Source organism: Nycticebus coucang, chromosome 2, assembly GCF_027406575.1.
Source record: "Nycticebus coucang isolate mNycCou1 chromosome 2, mNycCou1.pri, whole genome shotgun sequence".
NCBI lineage: Eukaryota > Metazoa > Chordata > Mammalia > Primates > Lorisidae > Nycticebus > Nycticebus coucang.
Genome location: NC_069781.1, coordinates 32,324,985 through 32,339,083, shown reverse-complemented (window position 1 = coordinate 32,339,083; position 14,099 = coordinate 32,324,985). Strand labels below are relative to the sequence as shown.

Here is a 14,099-nt window from a genome sequence, read left to right as displayed (position 1 = left end):
ACCCACAGATGCAAGGTTTCTCTGGTATAGTGTACTAGCACCCAAGACCTAGGCCTTTCAGCCCAGGAAGGCCTTCTTCTTAGCCCTATTCCTTGAAATCTGTAATTGTGGAACTGTGAAATTTATCCAGTTAGAATCATAAATGAAAAGCTGGAAACTATGTATGTGCAAATGGGCCTATTCTAGTTGGCAAATACTAGACGTATCCCTACCACATAATAACAGGAAGTAGAAGAGATGGTGATAGAGTCTTTAACTTAGCTACTCACTCTTCCTGTCTTAAGGCAGTTTGCTGTGGTTGTCACCTCTATTATAGCAATTATCACAGTAAATTATGAATGTCTGTATTGCCCCCCTACTAAATATTGTGAACTTGATGACAGGCATTTTATTGTATTCACTTCTGTAGCCCTAGTATCAGCCCCAGTATTTATCATACTTCTTGGCAAAAGAAAAGCTCCAGGAGGGTCGGTTTTCAAATTAAAGTGAACATATATTATTGAACACTGGATGGCGCCAAATAGTCTTAAATACAATGCTTGGTGCAAAACAAAACAAAAAATGAGCAACGACCTGATAATCTAATAGTCAATATAAAGAACCTCCTAATTGTTCTCCTTTATTTATTTATTTATTTATATAGTTAATTTTTTGAGACAGGGTCTTGCTCTGTTGCCTGGATTAGAGTGCCATAGCATTGTGATAGCTCACTGTAACCTCAAACTCTTCGGCTTAAGCTATCCTCCTGCCTCAGCCTCCCAAGTAGATGGAAATACAGGTGTGCACCACCATGCCCAGCTAATTTTTTCTATTTTTTGTAGCAATGGAGTCTCACTATGTTTCCCAGGTTGATCTCAAACTCCTGCTTCAGCCTCCCAAAGTTAGAATTACAGTCATGAGCCACTATGCCTGGTCCCTTTTTTATTTATTTATTTGTTTGTTTATTTATTTTGTTTTTTGAGACAGAGCCTCAAGCTGTCGCCCTGGGTAGAGTGCTGTGGCATCACAGCTCACAGCAACCTCCAACTTGTGGGCTCAAGTGATTCTCCTGCCTCTGCCTCCAAAGTAGCTGGGCTGGTCCCTTTTTTAAATAATAGTTTTTAACCCCCTTGTAAACACATAGAATTTATAAATATAATACATGTAACTTTTTTTCTGAGCCATTTGGGATGTATAAGAGCCTACATCTCTTATTCTAGTCATATTTTCTAAGAGAAATTATGGCTTTGAGGAAAGGGATATGTTCATATTGAAGGGATCCTTATAATTTGTGTATCTTAAAGATACTGACTTATTTGCAGGAAACTCACCTTCTTCCTATGGGCACTTTTTGCTTTTATCCACTTGACCCAATGTCACACAACCTCAAATAATTCAGTTATTTTTTTTAAATAAGAACATTCTCTTACATGTCCTAATACAAATATTAGGGCATTAATATAGGGATCATCACTATTTAATCCCTATTTAAGTTTTGCTAATTGTCCCAATAATGACCTTTATAAAGAAAGGATTTAATTCAGAATCACGTGTTTTATTAATTTTCTTATTTCTTTAGTCTTCTTTAGTGTAGGACAGTTTCTCAGTCCTTTTTTTACTTTCATGACTTTGATACTTTTGAAGATTACATGGGTATTTTGTAAGATGTCTCTCATTTGGAATTTTCTTTTTTTCTTCTCACGTTAGATTCAAGTTATAGGTCTTTAGAAGGAATAACAAAGAATTGATGCTTTATTATTTCCATTATATCCCATCAGGTGTTATATGATTTTGACTTGTCATATTTCTGTTGATATTCACAACATTCACTTGATTAAAGTGGTCTATGATGCTTCATAGCCACATTCCTATGAAGTTTCTCTTTTTCTATTAGTAATTAATAAGTATCTGGCATGAAGTTAAATTAAAACCATATAAATACTGTTTTCTCATCAAATTTTCAATTTGTTTATATCAGTATGAATTTATAGTTTCCTGTTTGATCCAATGGGATATTATTTTTCTGTATGTATTTTTCATTGTTTTCTTTTTGAGACAGAGTCTCACTATGTCGCCCTTTGTAGAGTGCTGTGGCATCACAGCTCACGGCAACCTCAAACTCCTGGGCTTAAGCAATTATCTTGCCTCAGCCTCCCAAGTAGCCAGAACTATAGACACCTGCCACAAGGCCTGGCTATCTTTTGTTGCAGTTGTCATTGTTTAGCTGGCCCCGGCTGGGTTCGAACCCATCAGCCTTGGTGTATGTGGCTGGCGCTGTAATCCTGTGCTACCGGCGCTGAGCCCCATTATTATTGTTATTTATTTTAATCTTCAGATTTTTCCATATTTGACTAGTGGAAACCCCTTCAGAATGGTTTCTATATATTTTTGAATCATCTCCATCATTTTTTGAGTACTTTTGTGCTTTTGGTCATGATAAGATATCCTAGGTTCAAGCTGGGCACAGTGACTTACTCCTGCAATTCTGGCACTCTAGAGGCCTAGGCAGATGGATTGCTTGAGCTCACAAGTTTGAGAACAGCCTGGGCAAGAGCAAGACATCCATCTCTACTAAAAATAGAAAAACTAGCCAGGTGTTGTGGTAGGCACTTGTAGTCCCAGCTACTCAGGATGTTAAGGCAAGAGGATCGGTCAAACCCAGGAGTTTGAGGTAGCTGTGAGCTGTGATGCCACGGCACTCTACCCAGAGCAACAAAGTGAGACTCTGTCTCAGAAAAAAAAAAAGATATCCTAGGTTCATCTTGTAACTTCCTTGCCACAATCTTGGCATCAGCCATTTTTCCAAGTCCTGGTTTCTTTTAGAAGCCAAGATCTGAATGCCAGGTGCATGCATTGCTATTTGGAGTTTGCACCACAAAGTCCTCTCAGTAAACAAGAGTAGGGTCTGTTTATGTGTATTTATTTCTGTATCTATATTGAAATCTGTGCATTCACATCAATATTGCCAGTCCAATTAAGTTCTAATTATATAACATATGGTTCATTTCCATATTTTTGACTCCCTTCTCAAACACTGAGAAACCTGTTTACTTATTCAGTAATATGTTTACTTTTTACTTACTTAAATATATTTGCTTATTCAGTCTCCCTATATGTAACCAAACTTCCACCAGGTACCCCCTCCCTCATGTAGATGTTGTTCTCACCCTACGAGGCATTGCCATTCCCTGTTGGGCTGCACCCAAGTATAGACACACTTCTTAACACTGCTCAGGATCTGAATTCCCACACCTGGCTGCTCTTCTTCTGAGAAGCTTTCCTTACCCTGGTTGGGCTCTGACTTCAGACACTGGACATCCTCTACTCCCTTCGTGTGGATGCCCTTATCACCTGCTCAGGCTTCAATAGCCTGTATCAGCCTATCCTTTTGCACCAAACCCTTTCTTGCTGTGCCTTAACTAAGTGCTTTAGGAAGGGAAAGGGAGAAAGGAAGTATTTTTCTGACTTTCTTTACTTTTAATTATTTTCTCAATCTACCAAGAAGTTCAATACTAAGATAATATACATTTTCCTGAACTTGATTGTATTTCAGAAAAAAACATCACAAAATAATTCATGAGTTCCAGCTTATTGAATTTCAGTGAAAAGCCAGAAGGAAATACAGAAATATCTGGCCTAGAAATACAAAGGCAGCAATATTCTTATACTCCTTCTTCAACTAATTTGCTCTGAGATCTTGGGACAAGTTCTAAGTCCTAGTTTCCTCATCTATAAAAAGAAAGGGTACCTTTTGTTATCTTATTATTCTTTGATATTTTCGGTGAAGTTTTGTGCTTTTAGATTCTAGGATTCCTTGTAAGATGCACTGCAGGTGTAATCCCATTAATCCCCCCTATATGTGAATCTTAGTAAATGTGGAATATAAAGGTCTTAGCAAAATAACTAAGAAAATGCCAGAAAAGCTATGTTAACTAGTGTGATGAAAATGTGTCAAACAGTCTATGAACCAAGTGTATGGTGCCCAATGTTCATACTAATGTACACAGCTATGATTTAATAAAAAAAATAAAAAATAGATTCTAGGATTCTTCTTGGGTTTTGTGTCCTTATTCATTGGCTGAATAAGAAAAACTAAATGACCGTGATGTTTCAATTAAGATACTAAATTTTGTCTCTTCTTAGAGGCAGGGTAATCCCAAGATTTGCACAAGTAGTTTTAAATGAAGGAAAGCTTGTTCACTGTAATTTTTACAGTTTATAACAGATTTATAAGGTGTAGGCATATGTGCACTGTTATACACTTAACAATCAGTTCTAAGAAGTGGAATTTCCAAGAAATGTCATGTTAGGAAAGGCATATCTGGAGTGGGAGTATGTCCACATAGAGGGCAGCCCAAGCAAGACATAGCTATCAGACCTAATGTTTTTCCAATGCACAAAGTTTTCATATCTGCTATTAATTTGATCCTTTCAGTCACTGTGCAATAAGGCAAGTATTCTTTCATAATAGGTAAGAAAAGTGATTTTTCAAGATGCCAATTACATAGTCATTATTGGCTGAGCATGGACTTATGGAATCCTAGCTCTACAAATTCCTAGCTCCAGGCTTTTTTCATCACAACAAGGATATTTTGTCATATGTTCTAAGAAATGCATTCATATTGAAGGGATCTTGTATAATTTGTATATGCTGTAGATGGTGACTTGTCTGCAGCAAATACACTTTGTTCTTAGGATCGTTGCTTATGACCTCAATAGTTCATCTAGGAAATATATTCTGTCCTTTTTTAAAATTTTTTTATTTTTTTTGAGACAGAATCTTAAGCTGTTGCCCTGGGTAGAGTGCTGTGGCGTCACTGCTCATAGCAACCTCAAACTCTTGAGCTTAAGCGATTCTCTTGCCTCAGCCTCCCAAGTAGCTGGGACTACAGGCGGCCACCACAACACCTGGCTATTTTTTGGTTATAGTTAGTGTTGTTTGGCGGGCCCAGGCTGGATTCGAACCCGCCAGCTCTGGTGGATGTGGCTGGCGCCTTAGCTGCTTGAGCTATAGATGCTGAGCCATATTCTTTCCTTTCGTATTGCAAAGAATCACAGGATATTTTCGAATATTGGCATGAGAGGGGCTTAATCAATCATTTACTCCTTTGCCTATTCATCCATATGTGTTGCTCACATATTATGTGCCAAGCATCATTCTGAATCTGTAGATACAGTGATGGAAAGATGCAGTACCTGCCCTCAAAGAACTGTCTTTACAGTTTAGTGGAGGGAATATAAATAAAATCAACAATTAGAATTAAATATGATGTGAATGTAGTAAAGATATGAACAAGTGGTAACTATTATAAACTTACTGTGGAAGCAGGTTATTTCATTTGTCTTTGTATATCTTGGAAGACTGGGAGAATAAATACATGTGTCTTCCTATGAAAATTTGGGAATGTTTCTCAGAGGCTGGAGATGAGACCTGGAAGACTTTGAAAGTCAAGAGCAGATCAGACAAAGGAAACAGCATAAACAGAGTCACAGAGGGTTGAAAAGTTGTGGTATGTTCGGGGAGTTACAGGTTATTGCTGTCATCGTGTGAAGTGTGAGGAGAGTGGATATGAGGCTGGACAGATATTCAGGGGCTGGAATACAGTGTTCTTGTCTGCTAGACTAAGAAGTTTAGATTTTATCCCATAGGTAGTAAAGTGCATCACTATAGAATTTACAGTGCTGTCTTTGGTTCTGGAACACTCTAAATATGAAGAAAAGCAAAAAACGACTAAGGAAATGACAATAATACTTATATAAGACTTTATAATTTGTAGGAGTTTTTATCCTTAAATGTTCACAGCAGTACTGTAAAGTATAGTTATTATTAAATTACAGATAAGGAAATTAGATCTAAGAGAGATTTGTTTGTTCTTTCATTCTCTCATTCTGTATTAAGGCACTTTTCTAGGCACTAGAGATACAGTGTTAAACAGTCACTTTTCTCATAATCATCTTTAAGTTGATTATGCCCAACATCATAGCTGGAAGGAAGTGGAGCTAGATTTGAACACAGATGATCTGATGCAAAATCTCAGGCTCCTTCTACTGTGCTACGTAGTGTCTAAAGACAAATAGCATGTGAAGGACGAAATTATCATTGAATTCATTTTGCTTCAGCCAATGCTTGCAGCTCGCATAATTAGCCTTCTTTTCCCCCAATCAATCGCCAGCCTGCTAAATAGTAATGTAAAGGGGGAGATAATAAAAGTATAAGTCTCATCCTTTGGTAATACTTGTTATATTCTTTTCTTTTTAACTTATCTCTCCTAGAATCTATTCCTATATTCTCATTTTAATGTGTGACTAAAATTAACTTTAAAATGTGATTGTTATAATAGAAAAAAGGATATGGGATTAACTTTCAAATTTAATTCAGATGTCACAGAAATGTTTCTAGCATTTTTTTTTTTGGATTTTTTTTGTTATTAAATCATAGCTGTGTACATTAATGCGATCATGGGGCACCATACACTGATTTTATAGACCATTTGACATATTTTCATCACACTGGTTAACATAGCCTTCCTGGCATTTTCTTAGTTATTGTGTTAAGACATTTATATTCTACATTTACTAAGTTTCACATGTACCCTTGTAAGATGCACCGTGTTTCTAGCAATTTGGAAATGGCTATAATAGCTGACTATTTATTATATCTGTAGCAATACCTTGATGATAACACTGTGGAAGCAATGACCTTTCGAAAGAGTGCAAAAGAATTATTACAACTAGCAGCCAAAACATTAAACAAATTGGGAGTCCCATTCTGGCTGAGCAGTGGAACTTGTCTAGGTAAAATTCTTATTATGTTCCTGTTGTCTTTTTGTCATTTCATCCTCTTTGATTTTGAAGATGACTGTTTGAGAGACAAAACATCAGTTATATTTGAAATGTCATATTTATAGAAAAAATAAATACATGTAAATGGAGCAAGGGTCTATTTATTCTTTTTAAAGAAATTAATTTCAGAAATATACAGTAGAATGTTAGAAAGGCCTTGTTTGAATTTACCTAAAATTCTAAGTAATGTTTAAAATTTGTATCAGAGTCTATATACTTTACAGTAGTCCCCCCTTTATCTGTGGAGGATACATTCTAAGACCTCTAGTGGATGCCGGAAACCTCAGGTAGTACTGACCCTTATCTATACTATGTTTTTTCTTATGCATGTTTGCTTATGATAAAGGTTTTATAAAATTTATAAATCAGGCACAGTAAGAGATTAATAACAGTAAGTAATGATGAAATAAGACAAGTATAACAGTATAGCATACTGTTGTGTGAGTGTGGTTTCTCTCTCAAAATATATTATGCTATTCACTCTTGTTCTTGGTGACATGAAATGATAAAATGCCTACCTGATGAGATAGAGTAAGATGAATGACATTAGCATTGCGACATAGTGTTAGGCTACTATTGAAAACTATTTAAAACTTCTGAACTATGTGTTTCTGGAATTTATGATGTAATATTTTTAGACCATGGTTAAGCACAGGTAACTGAAATTATGGAAAGCAAAACTGTAGAGGGTACTACTGTAATGGATTCAGGTAATCCATAAATTAGCATTTTATTATTTCTATCCCAAAGATTATTATTGCTTCTTTTAAAAACTCTATATATTTACTTATATATCATATAAAGGGCTTACATTCACCAAAAGTTTCTAATTAGAGGGAGATCAAAGGGAGTATCATAAAGTCTTCTACCACCCCTTTCTAGGTCATTGATAGTGTCACTGATTGGATACCACTGTTCATCTGAGATGGAAATATAGACTTTTCTACGGTTCTTAGGCAAGTTGCTATTAGAATTTGAGAAAGATTTATGTCTATTATCTATTAAGTAAAACTTCTTTAGAATGTAGAATTATTTAGAATCTTAAATTTTGCTTAATTTGTTTCTGCTTAATTATAGTTTATTAAATTGTATTATAACTGTATTTGTACAAAAGTTAACTCAGCTCCTGGCATATAATTCATTGTCCAATTCAGTAGAATTATGAAAGTGAACAGAAATGCCATTAATAACTGTGCTGGTACAATAGGTATAAACTGGGATATATGGTTAACCTATTAGTCTTTGTAGAAAATTCACATGGTTCTTCCTTTCAAAGACCCTACCATGAGAATAAGCCCTCCCCAAAAAGAGCGTATCTCATACATTTAAGGTTTAACTTCTTAGAAGCAAGGTTGTTTTATAATGGATCATTATATAACATAATATCATTTTTTAATGTATCATTAAAAATACTTCTTAAAATTTTGTCATGATTTGTTTTAAGTTTTTAGCTTCATAGTTTTCTTGTTAAGTACATTTATGAAATTAGGAAGTTGTATTAGGTGATAAGGTGATATTTAAGGAGGCTTCTTTTTTTTTTTTTTTTTGCAGTTTCTGGCTGGGGCTGGGTTTGAACCTGCCACCTCCGGCATATGGGGCCAGCACCCTACTCCTTTGAGCCACAGGTGTTGCCTAGGAGGCTTCTATTTTTAATAGTTTATAATTCTTTGATAGAATAGTTTTAGAATTCTAAACAATATTGACAATAGCAATGCCTATAATGATAATTGTAGTTATTTATTTACTTTAAAAATAATTTGTATGGAATCATTAGAAGGATAATAGGAAAGACCTAGAAGTACTCAATAATATGAAGGTCTTAATTTTAGTTTTTTAGAACAATACATAGAGATGGAGATGGAGATACATAGTAAATTCTTTAAAAATATCTTTTGTCAGTGTGTTGAAAATTAAAGCTGATACTGCTTTTCTTTTTTATATGACCCATCAGGCACTGTTTCAGAGCTAAGTTCTACAAACTATTGCTCAGGAAAGGTATATTGGTTAAGCAAAATAATCTAATTTTTTTTTTTTGAGACAGTCTCAAGCTGTCACCCTGGGTAGAGTGCCGTGGCATCACAGCTCACAGCAACCTCCAACTCCTGGGCTCAAGCAGTTCTCCTGCCTCCCCTCCCAAGTAGCTGGGACTACAGGTGCCCACCACAACACCTGGTTATTTTTTGGTTGCAGCTGTCATTGTTGTTTGGCAGGCCCAGGCTGGTTTCGAACCCGCCAACTCAGGTGTATGTGGCTGGAGCTTTAGCTGCTTGAGCCACAGGTACTGAGCCCAGTATTTTTTATCTTTTTTTTTTTTTTAATACTTTTATTTTTATTTATTTATTTATTATTTTTTTTTTTTTTGCAGTTTCTGGTTGGGGCTGGGTTTGAACCCACCACCTCCAGCATATGGGGCCAGCGTCCTACTTTTTTGAGCCACAAGTGCCGCCCCAACAGTATTTTTTATCTTAAAGGCAACCTTCATCACTAGAGATTAATGATGAAATATTCTCAGCAACTTAACTTTTTTTTTTTTTTTTTTTTTCTGTAGAGACAGAGTCTCACTTTATGGCCCTTGTTAGAATGCCGTGGCATCACACAGCTCACTGCAACCTCCAACTCCTGGGCTTAAGCCATTCTCTTGCCTCAGCCTCCCGAGTAGCTGGGACTACAGGCGCCTGCCACCATGCCCGGCTATTTTTTGGTTGCAGTTTGGCCGGGGCCAGGTTTGAACCCGCCACCCTCGGTATATGGGGCTGGTGCCTTACCGACTGAGCCACAGGCATCGCCCAACTTAACTTTTTTTTAAGGGATGGCCCAGTTAACATTATAAAAGCTAATGGTTTATTGAGAAATTAAAATATGTCATGAATGTTTCTGAGGAAGCTGAGAGTGCTCAGGCCAGTAAAAATATAGTAGAACCTCAGTAGTTGACCACCTTCCTAAATTAATCATGTCCTCAAGTTAACCTAATTTTCATGGACTGGACATGCACCATGTGTGCATATAGGTACAATAGGCCTAGTTCCTTATGGGTATTTTTTTTTTTTTAGAGTTTCCCAGGGAATCACATTTTATTTTATCCTAGTTCCTTATGTTGATCCTCTGTATGTCGACCAGTTTGTTATAGTACTTTGTGTGGTCAACTTACAGAGGATAAGCAGACGGTTTAGTTGACTCCTATAACCAAGCATTTAATTGTTGTAAAAAAAATTTTGGTAAAGCAAAATTATTAAGTCTAATCCTATGAAATAAAATTCATTATTATAATGATAATCCATTGTAATCACTAATTTTTTCCAAACCTACATTTAAAAAAAAATTTATCTTTTTTTTTTTTTTAAAGGATGGTATCGGCAATGCAACATTATTCCTTATAGCAAAGATGTCGACCTAGGAATTTTTATACAAGATTACAAACCTGATATTATTTTAGCATTTCAGGATGCAGGACTTCCACTCAAACATAAATTTGGGAAGGTTAGTAACGAAAATCAGCTTCATTTTGTTAAGTGGCCTCTCAATGTAAAGTTTATATTAAGCAACTCAGACGTGGTTAAGAATGCTACCTGCATCATATTATCAATCAGTATTGACCAAGACAAATTCAGTACAAGCTTTATACCACTTGTAATTTTTGCACTATCTAGAAAAATCTGCTTTTTATTGACAATGAGGGAAGAAGGATCTTATCGATGAATTTATTGCTATTATATTAGCCAACAGTATAAAATTAATATAATATATAAGGTACAATTAACATAATAATTAAGAATCCCACCCACCCTAACTGAAGTTATATCATTTCTCTTGAGTCATTTACTTTTATGTTCACTCAAGTATGAATATCATTATCAACACAAAATATTCCATAGATTGCTAAGGGGTAGTTATACAGAATAATTTCAAACAAATACTTTAATTTCTTATCTCATGTGTACTAAGTCATTGCAAGTTTCTCAGAGGTCAACCAGGAATAAATCATGGGCCAGATGAAGTCTCCTTCTAAACTATTTCATTTCTGTGTACTGAGCCCATGATTTCTTACAATCATCTTGTACTTAATTTGTTTGTTCCTAGGGAGGTGTCCCACAAACCAAATGGAAGTGTGGTTAATCATTGGAAAACTATTTTTCCTATTATAAATAATCATTCGATTTTATTTAAAATATTTAATAAAACACTTTCCTAAGGTCAAAGTCAAAGTAATAAAGCTCTAGTCATTTAGCAAATAGTTACTGACCCTTCGCTGTGTGTCTTGCACTATCGTCTTTACCTGGAACACAAAGATGAATAAATTACAGCTCTTACCTTTGAGAAGCTATGTAATTGGGAGGGAAAAAAATGTCATAAATAATTCTTTTGTGTAGTGCTATAACAGACAGATGTATCAAGTCCAATAGGAACATAATTATTCGTAGAATAAATTTCTTTAGGGAAAATGCTCTCAGAATTCTTCTTTTCTTTACCTTAATATTTTATTTCTTCTTTTTTTAATGCACATAATGTAATGATCTATATTATCTAAGTGATTATGGTATCACTTTATCTATTGATCATGATGAGTGACTTATTTCCTGATTATTTTACTTGGCTATTAAAGGGGATAACTTTTCTTTTTCTTTCTTTCTTTCTTTTATTTTATTTTATTTTTTTTTTGAGACAGAGTCTCACTATGTCACTCCTAGTTGAGTGCAATGGTATCACAGCTCACAGCAACCTCAAACTCTTGGGCTTAAGTGATTCTTTTGCCTCAGCCTCCCAAGTAGCTGGGACTACAAGCGTCTGCCACAATGCCTGGCTGTTTTTGGTTGTAGTTGTCATTGTTGTTCAGCAGGCCCAGGCTAGATTCGAACCCACCAGCTCCAGTGTATGTGGCTGGCACCCTAGTGACTGAGCCTTAGGCGCTGAGCCTAAAGGGGGTAACTTTTCTTTGGCTCATTTCCTTCTTTAACCAGAAAGTTGATCTGGAAGAGGATGTTTTTATTCTCTACACTAATAACTTACCACCATAAGTGATTTACTTTGAGTTGCTGTCAATTGTTAGAAGCATCCCAGTTTCAGAGGTGTTTAACTTGAAAAAAATGTACATCTTAGAATTAATACTCTATATGTGTAAAACATACGAATCTTTTTTTAAAATAAATTTTTAAAAAATGTGTATCCTTTATTTCAATCTGTAAAGGTTTTCATCTTTCCCCGTAGGTAGAAGACAGCTTGGAACTATCCTTCCAGGGAAAAGATGATGTAAAACTTGATATTTTTTTCTTCTATGAAGACACTGACCATATGTGGAATGGAGGCACTCAGGCCAAAACAGGAAAAAAATTTAAGTATGAATCAAATAAGTACTTATAAAAGGGTCTATAGAAATAATTTCAGAATGTAAAAATAAGGAAGTAACTGAAAATGGGGAAAAAGAAATATCTGTTGAAGCTCTACCAACCCAAATAAATATCTGAGGCTTAATAGCTACCATATTTTGTCAAATGTAAGATAACATTGATCTTAAGATGCACCATTATTTTATGTTACTAAGAAAGGAAAAATACTGCTAATTAAAATTGTAAAACACATGATTTACAGAAGGAAAAATTTTCAGGAACGGTGTCTCAAGACTGATAACATACAATATGTTAGATTGGCATTGTTACCATCTAGTTGGTTTTTTAAATTTCACATTATTATGGGGTTTGGTTTTGTAAGATGAAAGTCTGAGTTAGTTGTGTTTTTCACCCAGGAATTGTACAATAATTGTTTTTTAATGCTGTCATAGTCAAACTCTGATGGGAAAAGATGGAAATGACTTTAGAGTAGCTATGTTTATGACACAGTTGGCCTGTCCTCATTTCCAAGGGAGAGTGAGAATGAGAACTTGAAGAGCATGGAGTTTGGAGTCACGCAGACCTGGGGAAACCTCAGCTCCGCCCTGACTAATTTGTGGCCTTCTGCTTTTCTAAACATTAATCATTTTATATATTACATTTGCATGATATTACTGTGTGTCAGGCACTGTTCTGAGCATTTTTACCTGTATTAACTCATCTAATCCCCACAACAAGCTTAGGAGATAGACAGTCTGTGAGGCACTGGGAACTTATGTATTATTTGTTCAAGATCACACAGTAAGGGGAGGAGTCAGACAGATACCAGTCTGTGTCTAGAGTTTATACTTTTAGCCACTATTCCACATGTCCTCCCTAGTATACCTGACAGTGTGAAGCACTTAACATATGCTTAGCACTTAGTAAATTATCAGTAATGGGAGTTATCATTGTCATTATTTAATATTTTCAATATCACTATTACTAAGGCGATTACTATCTTTAGTAATTATGGTAGCCATGTGGCCAGTGGCATAAATTTACCTCTCCAAATAGCTGGGATTGGTACTTCTATCTGTGGATAAATTTGAGCCATTGGGCACAAAGGAGAGTATTCTGTAAACACACAGGAGGAATTCTCAGATGTTTTTCTTTTGGGTGCATTGACACACCCTACTAGGATCCATGAATCTGAAGATAGAACCTTCATGTAAGGTTAAACTTGGAGGTTTGAGAGTCATCCAAACCTTTTTCTTAAAGTCATAAGGTATTCCCAAATTAAGACTGATCTCAGAGCATATTCTTGAAACTTGTATTATAAAGAAACTCTTTTGCCTTATGACAACACTCTCGGGAAAAGCTCTGATTATAAGACACTTAGAAATTAGCAAGATAATGAATATATATTTGACCCTGTCACTGTGGCTATGTGAATGGGAACATGTGTTTTTAACACTCCTTTATAGTATGTTTATTCAAAATATAGATACCATATTTAATGTATAATTTAGAGGCCTAAAAAATGATAAGATAGTGGGCGGCACCTGTGGCTCAAAGGAGTAGGGCGCCGGCCCTGTATACTGGAGGTGGCAGGTTCAAACCCAGCCCTGGCCAAAAACTGGAAAAAAAAAAAAGGGAAAAAAAAACGATAGTATAGTATAACATAAAAATTAAGAGCATGGAGCCAGTGGGGCTTGCTTTTGAATCTCAGCTCCACATTTTTTTACTAACTATATTACCAAGTTATTTAACCTCTCTGTGCCTAAGTTCCATTAACTGTCAAATGAAAATAATAGTAGAAATTGCCACACAGAGTGTTTTAAGAATTAAAAGATTGAACACAAAAGTAAGGCTTTGAGTACCGTCAAGATGTCCTAAGTAATTATTAGCTGCTTTTATTAATATACTACTGTAGTAGTAGCAGCAGCTGCAGCAGTAGTAATAAAGGAAACTATA

At 35.5% G+C, this 14,099-nt stretch overlaps 1 protein-coding gene across 7 annotated transcripts in view; it reads left to right on the top strand.

Moving 5' to 3' along the window:
• FKTN (fukutin) overlaps window positions 1-14,099 on the top strand; it is a 69,071-nt gene that overhangs the window by 36,875 nt on the left and 18,097 nt on the right. For all 7 annotated transcript variants that reach the window (XM_053566953.1, XM_053566982.1, XM_053566949.1 and 4 more), the window contains 3 exons: window positions 6,645-6,774; window positions 10,166-10,299; window positions 12,025-12,152. In XM_053566953.1, the coding sequence (XP_053422928.1) occupies window positions 6,645-6,774; window positions 10,166-10,299; window positions 12,025-12,152 (392 nt within the window). The remainder of the gene's footprint in view (window positions 1-6,644; window positions 6,775-10,165; window positions 10,300-12,024; window positions 12,153-14,099) is intronic.